At 38.3% G+C, this 21,785-nt stretch overlaps 1 protein-coding gene across 1 annotated transcript; it reads right to left on the bottom strand.

Moving 5' to 3' along the window:
- Positions 1-20,130: 20,130 nt before the first annotated feature.
- On the bottom strand, positions 20,131-21,476 carry LOC149174657 (uncharacterized). The gene is made up of 2 exons (XM_089419375.1): positions 20,496-21,476; positions 20,131-20,449 (listed from the first exon to the last, which is right to left on the bottom strand). The coding sequence occupies exon 1, from the start codon at positions 21,020-21,022 to the stop codon at positions 20,618-20,620; it is 405 nt and encodes a 134-aa protein (XP_089275501.1). The 5' UTR covers positions 21,023-21,476; the 3' UTR covers positions 20,131-20,449; positions 20,496-20,617.
- Between the last annotated feature and the right edge of the window lie 309 nt (positions 21,477-21,785).

Below are 21,785 nucleotides of genomic sequence, written 5' to 3'. Positions count from 1 at the left end.
TCAGTATTGGGTGATTCAGAGATTGATGATGCAGGTTGTACTACAATGGTGATTGTTTCATGGATCCAGTATGAAAATGTATGAAACGTGGTCCCGGGAAGATCGTAGGCCGGCACCTACGTACTGGTAAACATATCAGCCAGTACAAGAGCCAGGGGGTTGTAGCTCCCTTCCAGGAGCAGCTGGAAAACGAGTGAAGGTTGTAGCCTTCTATAGGGTTGGCACCTACGTACTAGTAAATGGATCGGCTAGTACAAGAGCTATGAGGGTTGTAGCCCTCTGTAGGTTGTAGCCTGCCTGCTGGTAAAGGACTGCACCAGTACATTGTAAAAGAAGTTTCTTATTAATGGAAGATAGAAACAAATTGCAGCAGGTGGTTTTCACCCACATTGGGTTTCCACCTTATATCATGGTGTTCATGTGTGTGCCTTATGTGTGATGATCTGTTCTGTTATACTGCACCTGTTTACTGTTAATATGGTTAATAATGTTCTGATGCATTTACTGAAGATAAGCTAACTGAATCATAAGATTTCTGGATATACGCTAGTTGCTTTAGACACAGTAGCGTGTGCACGCGGGTTCACTTAACTGAAGTAGTGTATATAGTATGAAATTGGAAACGTTTTACTGATCTGATAATACTGATTCACCCCCCCCCCCACCCCCCCCTCTCAGTATTATTTCCAACAGTTACACCACAAAAATTGGAAGAAAAAAGAGAAAAAGGGTTTTCTTACATGTGATAGAAAATGCACTAAAGGTCATAAGTGTGCTGAGAAGAAATTATTTTACATAGAGTATGAAGAGGAGGAAGAAAAGGATCAATAAACATCAAAAGAAGAGGATATACGCTAGGACCCAACCCCAAAGAAAGAAGAAATGAATCATACCATATCTTGTAAAGAATTGTCAAGAATTACCACTCCTCAAACTCTCAAGATAGAAGGACATATCAAGAAGAAAAAGGTGCAAGAAGTGAAAAATCACATCGAAAAAGAAGAAATGAATCCAACCATATCTTGTAATTCATTGGTTGGAATTACCACTCCTCAAACTATCAAGATAGAAGGACATATCAAGAAGAAAAATGTTCAAAAAGTGAAAGATCACATCGAGCATCAAGAAATGAATCCAACCATATCTTGTAAAGGATTGAAGAAATTACCACTCCTCAAACTCTAAAGATAGAAGTACATATCAAGAAAAAAAAGGTTCAAGCAGTGAAAGATCACATCGAGCATCAACAACAAGTTCTCCAACTTTTAAAGGATAACGCCAATTTGGTGCAAAATCGAATGAAACAACAGGTAGATCAACATTGTAATGAAAAATGTTTTGATGTAGGTGATTGGGTATTTTTACTGCTACATCTCAAGCAAGCTATTTATGAGAAGGAAATGTTGGCAATAATACATGCACTTAAGAAATGGCGACCTTACCGAATGGGAAGACACTTCAAGGTAAAAATGGATCATGATAGTTTTAAATACTTTTTAGAACAACTATTATCTTTAGAAGAAGATAAAAAATGTGTCACAAATATGATGGGTTATGACTTTGACATCATCTATAGAAAATGGAAGCAAAATTTTGTTGCAAATGCACTCTCAAGAAAGGATGAGGATGTGGAAGCATTGTTTTGTGTTATTTTTATTATCCAACCAGATTGGATAAACGAAGCAAGGAATGAATGGAAGAAGGACGAAGAAGTATGGCCACTTATTCAAAAGTTGCAAAAGATCCCAATTCAAACAATATTTCCAGAAATTGAAGAGAAAGGAAAAATCATATTGGAACCTGGAGCAGTCACAGAAACAAAAACCTGACAGCTACGAAATCGAACAATTTCAGAGTATCTCATCAAGTTGAACTTACCCGCTGAAAATTCCACATGGGAGGACAATAATTTTATACAGAAGCATCAAGAACTACTCAAGCGTTGAGGACAACACTTTTTGAAGGAGAGGAGAATGTTAGGCCCCTATGCTACTAGGGTAACCCCTTCTTGTTATTAGTACAACCCCCTTATTATATTGATGTACCCATGTAGTGCCCATATTGTTACTATTGTGCCCCATAGAAGCCCACTATTGTTATTATTGTGCCCTTACATTATTATTGTTATGTCGGCTCTGATTATATTATGACCCCTTAGACTCCTATATATAGAAAGGAGGTCTTTTCATTTGTATCATCAAAGAATCATTCATTTGTGTAATGTAAAGGAGGTTTCCCCCTCGAAGAGGTTGAATTCTAAGGCATTAATCTATCTTTTCTATCTTTTTGTGAGTTGGTTTCATAACACAGGATTGAAGAGTTTAAATCTTCCTTTCAGGTTTTATCATTTGATCATATTTATAGGGATTTGAATGATGAGGTTGATGATTTGTCCAAGAATGTAGTTGGATCTCAGGAAGGCTTGATCTTTTTTGAGGAGTACAAGAATATTGTATTGGTTAACATTGGAAGTTTACAAGGATACTGATTTTTAGTATCCTATTTTGATAATTAAACTTTATGTGTCAAATGACTATAATATTATTCTTAGTATTATGTTTTACTTTATAAACACTTAGACAATGAGACTATTAGTGTTTAAATTTTTTGACAGTTTTTGGAAAATGATGATTAGTTCATAATGCTATTATAACTAATCTATGAATATAAATTGCCTTTAATTCATCCTATGAATAATGGGGAGTTGAATATGTTTTTGTTTATATATATATATATATATATAGATATATATATATATATATATTCTCTTTTCTCATAATATGTTATATTTATTTATACATATAATATATCTATATTTTCTCATAATATGTTATATTTATTTATACATATAATATATCTATATTACTTGAAATATATATATATATGTATATATATATTCAATCATATGCATTTTTACCACTAAACTAGTTAATGATTTGGTGTAGTTAGGTATAGTGACCTTTTATGTAATTTCATAGTTTTTGCAAGTTATGTTGAAACATTTTCATGAAAATTTGAAATAGTTTGTTTAAATCAATTGCTCATTGATGCAAAAGCATTCATCTCAACATTATTATTGTATTCTAGTAGACATAGGGGGTCTTGTGTTTCAGGGAAGTTGGTTTCCTAAGTATTGAATTAATGTAATTATTAAGAGTTTTGAGTAATTTTAATGAGAGAAGCTAGAATAGGATTTAATTGAATATAGTGAGGCATATTTGTAAATATTCTCGAATATAGGAGAATATGAGAGATTTAGGATAGTTGAGAGAACTGAGGGATTTGAGAAATGATTGTAAAACTCAGATTAGGAGTTAGTTCATGATTTTGTGGATTTGAGAGAATCCTTGGGGATGAGGAAGAGATTTTAGGATTTTGTTGAGGATCTTATGGATCTAAACCAGAAATTGGTTTTAGAATCCTTTTGTATAAATGCAAGCCAAAAAGGCATAGACAGGGGTTGGATAGGTTAGATGGTAGATAGTTAACTGGTTAGATAGTGCTAGCTAGGGTGTGACTGTAAGCCTATGGGCAGACTATAAAGCAGAGGCCACTGATATTGAAGATCAGGCCTGAGAGACAGAGAGTCTCGATATGTAATCAATTGTTCATATTTATATATACATAATTCTATTCCAGAACTATATAAATGTGTGAAATTAATATTGAATGATTGAATTACGTGTAAGTTGTGTATTCTGTAATAGAGGTTGCAGGCAGAGTTCTGTAGAACTACACAAAGGAGGAGAATGATTCAGAGGAATCATAATGGATCGTTGAATCCAATTGAAGGATCAGAGTATAGCTCTGGAGAGACAGCAATGTGAGAACTCGCAAAGGTTAAGCTCAGGAATGAGTTGAGCAGCGGAAGATCGGAAGGAAGAAACTCTGAAGAAAACCCAAAACCCACAGGGAAAAAACTAAAGAAACGAAGTAAAGTCAACTTAAAGGGACGAACGAAGACGCGAGTCGTCGCTGTACATGAACCATTGGATCTTGGAGATCAATAGACGAGGTCAAAGGAATTGAGCGGCCAAGATTAAGTCGCGTAGGATTGAGTCAAGAAATGAACGGTGGAGATTAACTTAAGCACTGGTGGAAGAGGAATCTGAAGGAGCCATCGTAGCCGTCGATGGTAGAAGATCTATGGTCATCGACCACCAACAAGCTCAGGCGTTAGCAAGAAGGAAGGCGGATTTACAAGCGAAAGCGGGTTTTTAGGCGGACAAAAAAGTGGTAAGTGGTATTAGAGTGGAGTCACCTGATTCCATTTATCGGTTGACACGTAGCACGAGAGTGGAGAGAGAAAAACGCGTTTCGGGCGAGTATTCTCCGTGCTTGTGTCTCACCCAAAATCGTTGTGGACCATCAAATCCACTAATTGCAGATCAACGACGGAGGACTATCAAGCAAGTTGTGTTCGGAGAAGATATTTGTCGTTGATCTGATCACAGAAGATCAACGACGAAGATTAATTCGCATCGCAAATGTTATATGGGGTTGGATCAGAGAATGAATGCAACATGTGATGAAGGCGGAACCGATAAGGGTATAGGCAGAGTTATATATTGTTTGAAATCCGGAATATGATCGCATATCGGTGACGGAAGGTAGAGTGTGTAAAGTGACCGCGGAGAACCTGATATTGCGATAGCGATAAAGGTAATCTCGAGAACTGTGCAGAGGCTTTGAGAAGTGCAGAAAAGGTATGTTACGTGTGTTTATTAGTGTATTTCTATTATAAAGCATTATAATATAAATAAGGCGCGATAAGAAGGTTTTATGAGTTAATCATATATAACCAATGCTAAAGAGTGGGAAGAGTTATATATGTAGCTAAGGGAAATGAAGGTTTAGAAGGGTGAATGAGTCCTGATAATAAGGTTAAGAAGGTTTATAAAGGAGAATGAATTCTGATAGAAAAGGAAAGGGATGGATTAAAGGTTAGACTTTGTTAGTTTATAAATAATTCCGCAGAGTTTAAGAAAGGGGCCTTAAACCTTAAAGATTGAAGATTTGACTCCTTAGAGAGTTAAAATTCCTGGGACAGACAGGATTTATGCATTTGACATGCATATTGTGGGTAAAGCAAGGGTAACCCTACGTCATTTGGTATCAGAGTTGAACAAAGAAATTATGTGTGAAAGTTTCTTTGAAAGAATTTAGAATAGAGATATTTGGAAAGATGTGTATGCAGGCAAGGGAGATCAGATTCTAATCTGACAGTTAAGCGACCAGAGTAAAGCTGGGAGATTGGTAAGAGGAATACTAATCTTGTAATTTCTGCATTTTGATAGAATGTTCAGATTTTGAGAAAAGTAGAGTAAGTGATTTATAGCCAATGAATCTGTATAGTTGGAATGGTGAAATGTTTGAAATTGAAATTGGAGAAGAACAATTAATTTCTTAGAGGCAAGTGAGTAAGAATTAAGAAGAGATTGCAGAAACATAAAGAATCCACAGCGATGTTTTGGAGAATGGAGATTCATTAGAATCTGAATAGTGGATGGAGACTACTTGTGAAATCATGCAGGTATTGTTTTATTTAATTCTGATTTGAGTTTCTCTGGATAAAGAAATAGATTGAAGATTGATAGTTGCAGCGAATGAAGTATCTCAGCAAAAGAAGATCAAGCCTTAAGAAGCAGTAATGGAAGAAACTGGTAAGGAATTCTGAGTGGAAGAAAACTCAACGAAGGAGAAATTGTTGTCGATAGTTAACCTTTGCCAAGATAAAGTTGGAAGATTGAAAGAAAGAACCAGATTCTAAATCTGATTGACAGTAGCTGAATGTTTGCGTAGTGGAAGCATGAAGATCTGTTGAAACAAATTTGTGGAAATGGTGGGATCCTGAAGGTAGGTGAAGGTATGCAAATTTGTCTAATGATTAGCAGATATTGAATGAGTGAAATTTTAGAGTAGGATTACAGTAGTTAAATTGTAAGAGGGATGTTTGTAAGTTTTTGAAGTAGCAAAGTTTGAAGATACAGCTGAAATCTAGTGAAAAGAACAGTCCATTCAAAGTGCAGGTGAATGTGGGGGCAAGATCAGACAGAGATCTTGAAGGTAAGATGATATGGTCTATTTTAATTTGATTTGAAGATTGGAGAGTTGTGGTATTTGTATTGATGTAAAAGTATTATTGCAACTCCCAAAGGCAATTCCACAGAGGATGTGGGTAGAATTGCTAAGAGATAAAAGAAGCTAGTAAGAGTTTCTTAGTGAAAGTAGAATGTGGTAGAACCTTGAGGAATTCCAACAAGGATTGGATAAAGAGGACAATTGTGTTCTTAGAAGATGCAGATGAGTTGAAGCCTAGAAGGAGAAAAGGGAAGTGTTCAAAGGAGGCTCCAGATATAGAGAACCAAGTGCTTGCCAAAAGACCAAGTACAAAGGAGAGTTTGGTGAGGTAAATGGTAGCAGGGAGGACTTTCTGTTGTAGAGGCTTTAGTGCAACTCATAGTGAAGTGAGTGAGGAAATCATAGAGATGGAGAGGATAATGACTAGTGACAGTCATAACAGAGGTTCTGAAAGAGATCACAACAGAGAACAAAAGGAGAAGGATGTTGAGGAAAATGGCATGAGAATGAGTGATGAAGAATATGATAGAGAAATGGCTGAGATATCAGTTCAACTTGAAGTGTTAATGGAGATGTTGCAAGGAAATGAAATGGACCAAAAATATGGTTATGTCATGAGAAAGAAAGTGGAGTGGCAAAGGCTACAAGAGAAGAGGAATCAGTAGGTGAATATGAAGTTAATAAAGGAGCTGAGGGAACTTGAGCAGAGTTTAGATGCCAAATTGGAGACAGAGAAACTCGAAAGAGTTGAGCTACAACAAAAGGGAGATGCTGAAGAATATGTTGAAGTTTTGATATGTGAACCAGAATGTGGACCATTACTTTTTGAAAGTGATGAAGAACCAGAGGAGTTGAATCATATGAATGATTCAGAGCAACCAGAAGACTTGATGACTAAAGCATCAAATGAGACCGTAAGGACTTGTGATTTTAACACTGATAATTTGTGTATGGTTGCAAGTTTGGAAGAAAATATGCAGTCTTTTAAAGTTGTCAAAAACATGAAAGAATACCTTCTAGACAATGAAAGTTTTGAAGAAGAATATGACAAGGAGACTGGAAAAGAAACATTTCGCTACAGTGAACAAGTGCAGAGAGGCATCATTAAGACAGATGGTGTTGGAGCGAGACTTGCTGACAGTCTCAAGAGTTCTTTGAGTTTGAATCAACATACTGATGTGCTAACAGAGGAGTTAAAGGAGAGACCAGAGCAACATACTGAAAGGTTACCAGAAGAAGAAGAAGAAGAGGTACAAAGGCCTTATATTTTTTATTTTGATGATTGTCTTATAATTGAAGATTTTGTTGCAGAAACTGGAACATATTTGGCACAAGTGGACAGCCAAATGAAAGAAGAAGAGGAAGAACATCTACTGAAGGATGTTAAGAAAGATTTAGCAGAGGAAGAAGGACCATGTGATGATGGATCAATAACAAATGAAGAAATGGGAGATTGTGTAAAATTTCCAAAGTTCACTCCAAATAAAATCATTGAGTTATATAGAGAATTAGACTTTCAAAGGAGGAAGTTGGAAGAGCAGAGGATAAATGTTCAGGATAGATTGTTGATGAAGGATGACAAAGAAGTTGTCATAAATGAAAGACAAGAAGAAGTTGACAGGTACAGAAAATAGAAGCAGGAAATTGTGCTAAAAGACAATATGACAGCAACTGAAAAGGTGCAAGACAATAGTGAACAAGAGAGTAAGGGTAAAAGAGTGGCAGTAGTAATGGAAATTCAACGATTAAGAGATGAAAACAATCAACAAACTGAGGATATACTGGATAGAGAAATTGAGTTGATAAGAAGGTTAATGATGAAAGTGTCTCAAAAGAAGACAACAACAAGAAAGGAGAGGAGTGACAACAAAAGTAAGACAGTAGTAGACTATGAAAGCAGGGCAAGTGGAGCATTGCAACATAAGGTATGGAGACCTGGAGAACAGTAGCAGACAACAGTAGCAATAGAATAATGGATAAGCAAAGACAGGTTACAAAATAAAGTCTAGGATCCAATAGGAATCAATTATCCAGACTTATGACTAGGAGATCATAAATTTTCTTACTTGGGGAGTCTGATGCAGAAGCATTCAACTCAACATTATTATTGTATTCTAGTAGACATATGGGGTCTTGTTTTTCAGGGAAGCTGGTTTCCTAAGTATTGAATTAATGTAATTATTAACAGTTTTGAGTAATTTTAATGAGAGAAGCTAGAATAGGATTTAATTGAATATAGTGAGGCATATTTGTAAATATTCTCAAATATAAGAGAATATCAAAGATTTAGGATAGTTGAGAGAACTAAGGGATTTGAGAAATGACTGTAAAACTCAGATTAGGAGTTAGTTCATGATTTTTTGGATTTGAGAGAATCCTTGGGGATGAGGAAGAGATTTTAGGATTTTGTTGAGGATCTTGTGGATCTAAACCAGAAATTGGTTTTAGAACCCTTTTGTATAAATGCAAGCCAAAAGGGCATAGACAGGGGTTGGATAGGTTAGATGGTAGATAGTTAACCAATTAGATAGTGTTAGCTAGGGTGTGATTGTAAGCCTATGGCCAGACTATAAAGCAGAGGCCACTGATATTGAAGATCAGGCCTGAGAGACAGAGAGTCTCGATATGTAATCAATTGTTCATATTTATATATACAGAAGTCTATTCCAGAACTGTATAAATGTGTGAAATTAATATTGAATGATTGAATTACGTGTAAGTTGTGTATTCTGTAACAAAGGTTGCAGGCAGAGTTCTGTAGAACTACACAGAGGAGGAGAATGATTCAGAGGAATCATAATGGATCGTTGAATCCAATTGAAGGATCAGAGTATAGCTCTGGAGAGACAGCGATGTGAGAACTTGCAAAGGTTAAGCTCAGGAGTGAGTTGAGCAGTGGAAGAGCGGAAGGACGAAACTCTGAAGAAAACCCAAAACCCATAGGAAAAACACTGAAGAAATGAAGTAAAGTCAAAGTAAAGGGACGAACGAAGACACGAGTCATCGATGTACATGAACCGTTGGATCTTGGAGATCAACAGACGAGGTCGAAGGAATTGAGCGGCCAAGATTAAGTCGCGTAGGATTGAGTCAAGAAATGAACGGTGGAGATTAACTTAAGCATTGGCGGAAGAGGAAGTCGTTGATGGTAGAATATCTACGATCATCGACCGCCAACAAGCTCGGGCGTTAGCAAGAAGGAAGGCGGATTTATAAGCGAAAGTGGGTTTTCGGGCAGACAGAAAAGTGGTAAGTGGTATTAGAGGGGAGTCACCCGATTCCATTTATCGGTTGACACATAGCACGAGAGTGGAGAGAGAAAACCGCTTATCGGGTGGGTATTCTCCATGCTTGTGTCTCACCCGAAATTGTTATGGACCGTTGGATCCACTAATTGCAGATCAACGGCGGAGGACTATCGAGCAAGTTGTGTTTGTTCGGAGAAGATATCAGTCGTTGATCTGATGGCGGAAGATCAATGACGAAGATTAATTCGCATCGCAAATGTTATATGGGGTTGGATCGGAGAATGAATGTGACATGCGATGAAGGTGGAACCGATAAGGGTATAGGCGCAGTTATATAGTGTTTGAAATCCAGAATATGATCGCATATCAGAGATGGAAGGTAGAGTGTGTAGTGTGACCACGGAGAACCCGATATTGCGATAGCGATAAAGGTAATCTCGAGAACTGTGCAGAGGCTTTGAAAAGTGCGGAAAAGGTATGTTACGTATGTTTATTAGTGTATTTCTATTATAAATCATTATAATAGAAATAAGGCGCGATAAGAAGGTTTTATGAGTTAATCATATATAACCAATGTTAAAGAGTGGGAAGAGTTATATATGCGGCTAAGGGAAATGAAGGTTTAGAAGGGTGAATGAGTCCTGATAATAAGGTTAACGAAGGTTTATAAAGGAGAATGAATTCCGATAGAAAAGGAAAGGGATGGATTAAAGGTTAGACTTTGTTAGTCTATAAATAATTCCACGGAGTTTAAGAAAGGGGCCTTAAACCTTAAAGATTGAAGATTTGACTCCTTAGAGAGTTAAAATTCCTAGGACAGACAGGATTTATGCATTTGACATGCATATTGTAGGTAAAGCAAGGGTAACCATGTGTCACTTATAATGAGTTTTGAGAGGAATACTTGATTTCAAGTTTCAACATGGTGAAATAGCTTTTGTAATTTATGTTGAAACATTCTTATGAAGTTTTCCAATTACTTATAATGAGTTTTGAGAAACATATTTGATCTTAAGTTTCAATATGGTGAAATAGCTTTTGAAATGTATGTTGAAACATTTTTAAGTAGTTTATTTAAACCAATTACTTATAATGAGTTTTGAGAAAAATATTTGATCCGAAGTTTCAATGTGGTGAAATAACTTTTGAAATTTGTGTTGAAACATTTTTAAGTAGTTTATTTAAACCAATTACTTATAATGAGTTTCAAGAAAAATATTTGATCTTAAGTTTCAATGTGGTGAGTGTATTGAAGGAAGACTTCATGGATAATAAAACAAATTTGAATCCATTTAAAATAAAATAAAATAAAAATCGGAGGATTCTAATATTTCAAGCTATAATAATATACAGGGAATGCATTTTGAATAAATTCATGGTTACTAAACAATTAAGCAAGATGAAGCTCTTTGGTAAGCACCAAAAGTCCAGAACCTAGTCCTATTCAAATTTTATTCAAATTCAAGTACGAATTTAATTAAATCAAAGTGGTAAATAGATCCATTTTATAAAAACTTATATAATACAAACAAAAACAAAAAACATGAAAGTAATTACATAAAATCTCTCAAATCAAACCAAAAATAGTTATTTCATCTCACCTAGAAAAAGAAGTTTCTTCCTATTACTTTTATTAGACAACTAAAAAAACTCTTCAATTTAATTATTTTATCCCAATAGTTTAGTGTTTTAGATAGCATACTAATAGCACATGGTGTATGGGCATGGTGGTCTTGCACGAGCCTAAAACTTCACATTCCCAAGCTTCAATCTTCAGGGTATATGCTTCAACATACACGATGCAAGATTTCATGGTGAGTTGTGATAGAAATTAGCTTTTTCTAGCATGCCCACAAATCCATTAAGATTTCATGGTGTGGGTCGAGATAGAGACAAGTTTTTTCTAGCATGCCCAAAGACCCATTGTGGGCGTAATACATGTTTATTTCTAAGTCTCAATGATGTGGCACAATTTATGCTTATCATAGAATCTCATCTTAGACTCTTAGGATTGTGGGTACCATGTAGTCTCTGCTTATCTTGGAGTCTCAACTAGGGGAATTGCTAAATTTATTTTTTGCAATTAGATTTGAAATTGCTAATATTTGAGATATGAGAACTATAACTATTTTATCATCGAAGTGATGAATTTAAAAATTAGCTAAATATAAATGATGACATATAGATTTTGAAATTTATATGACATCTACATAAAGGTGTTGTCTAGGTATTGGAGGTTTTGTCCCTTTCCACCAAAATTAGTTATATAATTTTGAGATAGATTGTGATTTTTTGTTATTTAAAATGCATTTTTGAATATATATAAATGGTTTGATTGCTTTAAAAAAACCTTTAAAATGCATATATTTTGAAATTATACAACTCAAACTTACAATTATAAGAAATCTCTATTCAATGCAAGTCAAATTAACTAAAAAAACAAAAAAATATAATAATTAAAATACAAATTAATACCCATCAAACAAATGTTCCAGGATATTTGACACAGGGACATGGTTTAGTTATAAGTTTCACATTAGTGGAAGAAAAGAAGTTTGGTTATAACAAGTGATTCCCACTACAATATCTCCTCCATACCCTTTTGCTTTTAGATTTAATTTAAAACATATGATAAAGTAAAATTAAAATAAAATATTTTTATTTTGAAATGAGTTATAGTTTTTGAGCAAGTGGTATTGATAACCTATAGTATTGGCCATGGTATTGTAACAAAGCCTATTTACAAGTTAATAATATCCATGGTAAAATGGGGTGAATATTGATGGTTAAGAATCTTGTTATATTGTAAGTTTATTGTAAGTATTAAATTTTAATTTTAAAAATGTCATTAAATTAAATTAAATGAAATATTTTGATTTTAAAATGAGTTATGTTTTCTAGGCATGTGGTATTAATAAGCCATGGTATTATAAAAACCTCTTTAAAAGCAATAATATCCATGGTAAAATTAGGGTGAATGTTCATGGTTAAGAATCTTGTTATATTTGTATGTATTAAATTTTTATGTGCTTATTAATTAAATTTAAATATGGTTAATAATATTTGGGCAAATATCTGCAACCTTTTGCGTGCGCTCACGAGCTGTCGTTGGCCGTGTTAGGGCTGCACCTCCTCCGCCATGGATGAGTTGGGCTCGTCCCATGCTCCTCCCATCTCCCGACTGTCCTCCCCTTCTGTTGAAGACGCTGCGTTCAAGACCCTTCTAGCTTCGATGCCAGTCAAGAAAAAACCGAATGCTTCCAAGTTTGTCAAAAAACTAGAAAACATTCTGGTGGTTTCGCTTCCTCCGGAGGGACCGATTAAGGTAGCTTTGTCTCTGGTGGAGAGGGGCCTGGTAGGACAATTCACTGGCCTTTGGCCTTCTCCCAAAGCCACGAAAGCCTAGATCTGCAGGAACTGGAGGCCGTTAATCAAGCAAAGTGTCACCTCGTACTTCCTAGGGCGAGGCTATTTTCTGTTCGAGTTTATTTCAAAAGAAGACAAGGATCTAATCTTCAGGAATTGGCCATATTTTATGGGCCCTCAAGGTCTCTATTTGAATAGATGGACTCTCGACTTTGATCCAGTTGAAGACATTCCGTCGGCAGTCCCAGTGTGGGTAAGGCTTCTGAATCTTCCTATGCACTACTGGAACTGGGATTCCCTTAAACATATAGGCAACGTTGATCCGAATTGGATCCTTAAACACTCTTACAGTTTCCTAAACTCTGTAAAACTCATAACAAAAGTTTCAAAGTGCTATGGATGTCGAGCTTATCAGAAATTACCTCTGAACAATGGCAGTTTGTGGTCAGCACGAAACAACGAGGACCCTCGGTCAAAGCGCGCAGACCTTTGTCCCATGGTGACTGTGTACTGGCAAAAATTGACAAACGGGAGGCCAAATCCAAAAACAGAGGCAGTTTCGCAGGGCATCCCTCTCAGTGAAGGAAAGCCCCCAAGCACTCGGTCACGGAGAAAAGCATAGAACCGCACGGAAATCGCCGATTCCATCAGAAGGCGGGCCCCGCGCTAAAACTTATAGGATATCGAAAGGCCCTTAAGCGATAAGCGAGTTCGACCAAGTCCCGCCCGATTCCATACAACGGGTGACACGCGTCCAGCAGATGAGAGAGAAAACCGCTCTCATCGCACGGGTAAAGGTCATGCTACTTACCCGCGCGATATGGATGAAAACCATAGGATCTGGAAGCCCCGGATCAACGGCGGAGAATCAATCCGATGGGTGACTAGATTCGACAGGGAAATAGGCTGAGGCGGATAAGATTTGAGATCCGGCATGACCGATGAGTTGGTAGAGAAATCAGTTTCGCGGGAAATCTTGGAGCAACGGAAATAACGACCGTTCAAAGCGAATTGACACTCAGTTCGTGAGGAAACAAGTGGCCACCTCTCTGTGAAGCGTTACAGTGATGATGACGTAGAGCAAGAGAATTCCAGCAGACAGAGGTAGGAGATCCAGAGAGCCAGGAAGCAGAAACGAACAATCAGGGAGCAGATTGGCTTTAAGCCACGAGCAGACAAAGAAAGCGAGAGAGAGGAGAAAAACAGGAAAGGAGAAGCAAAAAATTGCAGAGAATAGAGAAGTCGAGCTGACCTGCAGAGCAAAGGTAGCATCGAGCAGAAAAAGACAGAGAGAGTCCGAGAGTCTGTGAACTCCAGAGAAGGCTTGAGTGGTTCAAGCAACTCCTCTGTGTATACCTGTCAGGTATTGAGTACCAAATTGGACTCATACCACAGAGACCAGTTGAGGTCGAGATTCAATAAGGGGAGTTTGTGTACTCTAGAGACTTGGGGAATCGAAGTACAGTCTTACTGATCATTATCTGTTAAGTGAGACTCAATTCGAGCTCACTGTTGTAAAACTCTGCTTTTTAAGACACAATAGAAAGGCCACCACTGAAGGCTGGACCAGGAGATGTAGCCCAGGAGAATTCGGTGAACTCCTTATTAAATTTGTTATTCTTATGTGTTTGCTTACCATGTTCTCTTATTGTTTTAGTGCTTATGTATTTCGCAATCTTATCGATCCGTTGCATAAAATAACATAGGCACACCCCAACACGAGTCTGTAATACCTTCATTAATTAACTGAGATCATTCACGAGTGATTTCAGATCAAATGCGATGGGAAAATTCATAGATCGTGCAGGTACCAAGGACCAATACGGCTGCGCTAGGATCTGTGTCGAAGTGGATCGAGAAGTGGGGCTGCCGAAGGCCATAAAGATAAATGTAGGGAGTTGGACTCGTGCAAAAACTTGACTATGAGCAGCTTGCATTCAAGTGCCACAAGTGTCAGGAATACAGACATTTTGCCAAGAACTGTACCAAAAATGAAGAGGCAATGCAAGGTAAGGAAGAAGGTTGGAAGCAGGTCAAAAGAACAAGGACTAACCCCAAGCCCTCAAACCCTCCTGGAGCTACAAAGGGAAAAGGGCAGCAGCCTCCTTCTAGTAGTCAAGGACAGCATCCAAAGGCACAAGAGAATGCGTTCGAGCCCCTTTTCTCAACCTCAGTTGAAGTGCAAGAAACAAGACAACAGCAGAAGGAGGCAAATGAGAAAGAGGTCCTCGAAAACTCCAGGCAAGGCGAGAGTGTAGTAGTAAGCCCTAAGGGAAAGGCTACAGAGATGGAAGAGGAAGAACAAGATTCGAAAGAATCTGAGGAGGAAGGAGAAATAGGCGACTCTCAAACATTGTCCTGCAGATCGACAAGAGGAAGGAAATCTGACAGGGAAAAAAGAGAGCAAGAAACATATAAAGACAAGCTCCAAGGCAATCAACCAACGCTGGAGAAGCTTCTAGCAAAAACACCAAAGATTACAAGAAGTCAGGGACAGGGCCTCAAAGGGGCCACCCAATCTCAGAAAGGTAAATAATGAATATTGTCTCCTAGAATTGCAGGGGGTTGGGGAGCAAGCAAAAAGAAGAAGCTATGCAAAGCTTGATTAGGATAGAGACCCCAGATATCCTACTGATCCAGGAGACCAAATTGGAGGAGAAGATCTTCCTCTGTGTAAGCAGGAATCTTTGGAGGAAAAGTGGAGGGCAGGCTGTCTCAGCCTGAGGAGCATCGGGAGGGCTGGGAGCTCTATGGAATGAAGCCAAGCTGGAATTGGTCAATGGAAAACAAAATACGCACTGGAAGCTAATGCAATTCATAAGCCGAGAAACAAGGGAGACCTTTAGTCTTTTCAATGTTTATGTGTCAGTAAATGCAGGGGAGAAGAAGTAGTGTTGGGATTCAATTAAACTCATGGCTGAGGAAGAAATTCTGGGAAATATTATCATTGCAGGTGATCTAAATATAGCTTTATGCCGTTTTGAGAAGCGAGGAGGCAACTCAGTAAGGAATCCAGCGAGGGAATGGGTGGAGGACATCATGCAAGATTGAGATCTGCTCAACATCAAGGCCTTGGAAGGTAAGTATACTTGGTCAAGCAAAAGAATTGGTCCTGACCATATTGCTGTGAGATTAGATAGATTCCTTGTTCAAAGTTCCTATCTTCTTCTTGGTTTAGAAGCTAGGATGCTCATTCTTCCATGCAATATTTCGGATCATAAACCCATAAGGTTAGAACTCTCAGCGCACAGAAACCTTGGGCCCATCCCTTTTCGATTCAGTCCTTTATGGATTAAGCACTCAGACTTTATGGATAAGGTTAAAGAAAGTTGGAATCAGCCTGTCACAGGGTCTCCTTTTTTTGTGTGGGAGGAAAAATTAAGAAGAGTAAAGGTTGTCCTGAAGAGCTGGGCTAAATCTCTTCCCAATCTGGCTGATGAAAGGAAGATGGCCCATGCCTCCCTCGAGAAGCACCAACTAGATATGGAAGAGGAACCCCCCTCAGAGGAAACTATAGCCAACGAAGGAAATCTGCAACAAAGCTTCCATAAAGCTTGCTTGCAAGAGGAAGAATATTGGAGACAGAAATCCTGTAGTCTATGGTTGAAAGCGGGAGACAGGAATACCTCCTTCTTCCACAAGCAAACCCAAGCTAGAAGGTCCTTTAACTCTATAACTGAAATAAAGGAAGACCTCGTTACCCACAAGGACTTCACAAGCATCAAAGGGGTTGCCTTCTCCCATTTTGAGAAACTCTACAGTGAATTCGAGGTTATGAGTCAGGGCTCAAGGTTCTTGGATGTTATCCCCTCCAAGATCTCTTTAAGTATGAATCACCAGTTGGAAGCTAAAGTTACCAGACAGGAAATAAAGGTTGCACTGTATGAAATGGAGCCAGACAAAGCTCCTGGTCCGGATGGCTTTACAGCCAGATTCATCCAAGTCTGCTGGCAAATAGTGAAAAAGGACCTGCATAGAATGGTTTTAAAATCTCAAAACTGCCAGAAAATTGGAGGCAGCATGAATTCTGCCTTCCTCGCCCTCATACCAAAGGAGAAGGGTGCCGATTGCCAATAGATTGAAGGTCCTCTTGCCCTCTATTATACCTAAAAATCAATGGGGGTTCGTTCAGGGTAGGCAAATCGTGGACAACATAATCCTCCTGCAAGAGGCCATTCATTCTAGTTTGCAGCGGAAAGAAAAAGGTATGGTGGTCAAGTTGGATCTAGCTAACGCATTTGATTGTGTTTGTCACAATTTCCTCTTTGATGTGATGCATAAGTTTGGGTTTGGTCAGGAGGTTATTAGATGGATCCAGGCCTGCATTTCTGAGCCCTAGATTGCCCCTCTGGTGAATGGAAGAGCAACGGAGTTTTTTAAAGCCTCTAGAGGGTTGCGCCAGGGCTTCCCTCTTTCCCCTCTTCTTTTTGTTTTGCAAGCTTCAGTTCTGAGCTTTTATTTAGAAAAATGTTAGGTGGATCAAGAGATTATGGGACTTAGGATTGCTAGAGGTGTCAAGGATATCAATCATGCATTGTTTGTCGATGACTCTCTTCTGCTGGGTGCTGCCTCTGTTCACGCTGCCTCCAGGTTCTAGAAAGTATTGGACGACTTCTGTTGGACTTCGAGCAGTAAATTAAACGAGGGAAAATGTCACTTCTATGGCTAGAATATCTCCAACAGCGATCTCTCCTCAATATCTAGATGTCTGGGCTTCACTGGTTCTGCTAATTGGTATTCATTCATCTATTTGGGCCTTCCTATCTTCCAAAGGAGTCCCCCTAGCAAAGATTGGCTCTTGATGGTTGAGAAATTCAAGAATCAAATCCAGTCTTGGGGTTTCTCGTGGCTAAATCTTTTTGGGAAGACAGTGCTTATTAAATCTGTTATGACCAGCGTGCCTATCTTCCAATTCTCGGTCATGTTGGCACCCATCAGCATTCTCAAGAAGATGGAGGAGTGGATTCGTAGGTTTTTCTAGAAGGGTGGAAAGCAAAATGACAAGAAGATCCCCCTAGTCAGTCGGGACAAAGTTAATAAACCTCTACTAGAAGGAGGTCTAAACTTCAAGGACCTGCAGATACATAATATCGTTATGGGGGCTAACATTCTGTGGAGACAAATAGCCCCGAAGCCTGGTTGGGCTCAAAAGGCGCTATGGAAGAAATAATTCAGGGACCATAGGTTACAGAGCCTGGATGATCCTATTCCCACCAGTAAAGGATCTCAAATTCACAAGCTTTACATGCATGCCTTACCACTGATACAAAAGCATTCCTTTTGGATTCTGGGCAATGGCAAGCTCATCAATATCTAGAATGATAAAATTATGAACGAAGAACCATTAGGTGGTGTCCAAGAGCTCGCTGAGCTCCGCAGCTAGACGTTGAATAGTGACATTAAAACTTTGTGGGATACTTCTAGTTGGAAGGACAATGCGTGGGTAGGCTGGAAGAAACCTCAAATTCCGATTGCTCTCGATCAGGCGTGGTCCTTCCTATTGACTAAGCTGAGAGGAATGGGCTCGATTAATACTAGGAAACAAGATAAGGGAGGTTGGGGCTCTCAGATTGGTTCTTACACAGTTGGGCAAGGCTACGCACAACTCAAAAGAATTCCCCATGTTCCTTGCTGCCCTGTGACTTGGAGAGGTCTTTGGAGGCAAAAGTGTGTGCCGAAAATTGATTTCTTCAACTGGTTATTGTGTCACAACAGCATTCTAACAGATGACAGACTTAAGAAGAAAGGCTTCCTGGGCCCTTCCAGATGCGCCCTTTGCTTGGAAAATGAGGAAAATGCCTCTCACTTATTGATTGAATGTAGGTTCGCCAAAAGCATTTGGGAAGAGGCAATTTCCTTATGGGGATCTATAGTTACTCTGCCCAACACTATTACTGGCTTCTTTGCCAATTGGGCTCACCTCTATCCTGGGCAGTTCCCCAAGAACAAATGGCTCAAGGCAGCTTGGCTGGCCTATCCGAAATTCATCTTCTAGCACATCTGGTTAGAGCGCAATCACAGAATTTTTCAAGAGAAAGCGCAGAATTGTAAGCTTGTTTTGTCAAAAGCCAACGACCTGCTCAAGGAGACTCTTGGTGAGAAGTTTGGGAAGCTAGAGAATAAAAATCTAAGTCCTCAAGACCTGGCGTGGGGGAGTGTGCTTGGTCTCCAGTGTTCTGATGATGAGAGACAGTACAACAATTGGAAAGACTAGTAGATTAGGTTTGTTGAGGGCGAATTCGACATGTGGCTCCAAAAGCGTGCTAACCCCTCCTCGTTTTTTGACGGGGTTGCCAAAAGCAATCTGGGGATTGCTAGGGCTGGAGGTGTCATCAGGAATGCGGATGGCAGCATTGAGAACAATTATGCCTAGGGCTTGGGTCATAGTACCAACATGCAAGCAGAGGCTATGGCCTTGTTGCAGGGCCTTAAGCATTTACAGGATCTTGGTATTGAGAAAGCCATTATTCTTGGTGACTCCCAATCCTTGATTAGAATCCTCGTGGATAACACGTTCCCTCATGATTTCCGGCTAGCAAGAGTGGTTACCAGAATAAGAAAGCTCGTAGGCTCCTTTCTTCAGGTGAACTTTTTCCATGTTCTTCGACAGAATAACAAGGAAGCGGATGCCCAAAGCTAATAAAGTTGTCCTCCTTCCTGTTGGCACTCGGATAAGAGACGGGGTTGAAGATTGGGATCCGATCCCTTAATTCTGTTTATCATGTTCTACTGTCTTTTACTTCAGCAGTTTGTCTGTATCCACAAGCTTGGGAAAAGTTTGGAAATTGACTTGTCTAATGGTGTTAAGAAGACCCAGAACATTAGGACTATGGTAATAGTTTATTTATCTGTTGAGGACAGCCGGTTCTTGGGCTATCTGAATGTAATCTGCCAGCGAATTTTCCCTATCTTTTAATACAAAGTATAACCGTTTTCGTATATATATATATATATATATATATATATATATATATATAGTTGGGCAAGTGGTATTGGACCATGGTATTATAACAAAACCTCTTTACAAATTAACAAAGTATAACCGTTTTCGTTATATATATATATATATATATATATATATATATATATATTTGGGCAAGTGGTATTGGACCATGGTATTATAACAAAACCTCTTTACAAATTAATAATATCTATGGTAAAATAGGAGTGAATACCCATGGTTAATAATATTGTTATATTGTGAGTTTATTGTAAATATTAAATTTTAATTTAAAAAATGTTATAAAATTAAATTAAAATAATTTTTTTATAAAATATTTTGATTTTAAAATAAGTTTTGATTTTTGAGCATGTAATATTGATAAAACATATCTACCTTTACTGAATTGTAAAACATACATCCCTCTAATTATTTAAAATTTTGAAAATCATTTTTTAGCCTAAACTTTTAACCTAAAAATAAAACCACTTCAAGTGCCAAAATCGGTAGATCCGAAATTTATAATTCATAATGGTTGAATAATGCTTAAGGATTCAGAAAGGGTCCCAAAGCATACTCGACTTACACCTGACATTACAGCTTAATAAACTGGAAAAGGGAAAAAAAACCAGACTTACACCTGACATTACAGCTTAGAAAACTGGAAAAGGGAAAAAAACTCACAGAAAAGGGTCCCAAATACTGCAAGAATTATACTTACACCTTCCATTACAGCTTAGAAAAGGCGAAAAAATTTATAGCAGGGAGGCAGCCAGGGCTTCATATCAGGTGGAACCTGCGCTGAAAATCGAACCTGAGAATCTATCCATATTGGGTAGAACCTGCGCTGAAAATCGAACCTGAGAATCGATGCTGGGCCGATAGTATTAAAATTCCCACTGATCATCTTCTACTACTAACCAGATCGGAGCGGATGGCCATGGGGCTATTATTTATAAAGATTCAGCAATATCCTAACTCTCTATGTCTCAACAGCGGCAGCAGCCTGTATCTCGGCCTGCATCAACAACGATCTGTGTTTCTCGACTAACATATTTTCATCGTAATCCTTTAGCGGCCGCTGTCCGGAGGGATTCCCACGGCCAACAGCATACTGAGGGCCGAACCCGCCACCCATTAAATCGCTGGAGAAAACCCTGGAATCCGCCGGATTCAGCGTCATTTTCTCATAGGCATCTTTCAGCTTAACCAGATAAACCATGGGATTCAACCACTTCCTTAATTTAATCTTGGGGAGGACCCTGAATCTCTTGCGGCTTCCTCCCAGCTTGGCTCTTCGCAGGCGGCGACGCTTGGTGGAGCCATCAACCCTCGCATATTTTCCTTTCCTCTGCAACAGAACCTTCAATGCCTCGTAAACCCCCATGACCCCAACAAAAATTACAGAGAATTCTTTCTATCTTTGCAAGCTCCTCAAATCAAAATAACCCCAACACAACTAACTGGCTTATATTGCAGGCATTTTGACTCCATAATTAATGCAAATTTGAAAAGGAAAATTTATGTCTCCGCGCAGAAATAATCGACAAATTGAACAGAATATAGCTTATACAGAGGAGATTTTTCACAAATTGAATAGAATGTAGGTTATACAGAGGAGAATTTTCACAAATTGAATAGAAAATAGGTTATACAGAGGAGATTTTTCACAAATTGAACAGAATATAGGTTAGGGCCACCTGATAAACCAGGCTGTGTGCTTCCGCCGAGCACGCTGAGCAATGTATTAATGGATAACGTTCATATTTTTAGTAACGAAGTCCACCAAAAGCGCATGCGCGTGCGTCACAGAGTGTAGATAGCCCATAGTGTGACGGCGGTGTCGCCAACACTACATAAATTTGATCGCCTATCTTATCCTTCAAATATTCTTTTTTCAATCAATCTTATCCTCTATGAAGGTTTTAAAAAAATTATATAATGTTTTATTTGGGGAGGATAGTTAGTTATATTTATATATATATATAATTGATGAGGAATATTTTTTGAGAGAAAAAAAAAAAAAAAGTAAGATTTGATTATATTAAGATAATATATCTGTCTGAAATGTACATAAAGGTGCCATTTAAAGCCACGGTCTATGATAAAGAGAAATGATCACAAAACAGATAGTCCAGAAAAAGAAATCA

Source organism: Pinus tabuliformis, chromosome 4_1 (genome assembly GCF_031772625.1).
Source record: "Pinus tabuliformis cultivar Carrire ecotype Pingquan chromosome 4_1, CPIR1, whole genome shotgun sequence".
In the NCBI taxonomy this organism is placed as follows: Eukaryota; Viridiplantae; Streptophyta; class Pinopsida; order Pinales; family Pinaceae; genus Pinus; species Pinus tabuliformis.
This window is presented reverse-complemented; position numbering and strand designations above follow the sequence as displayed.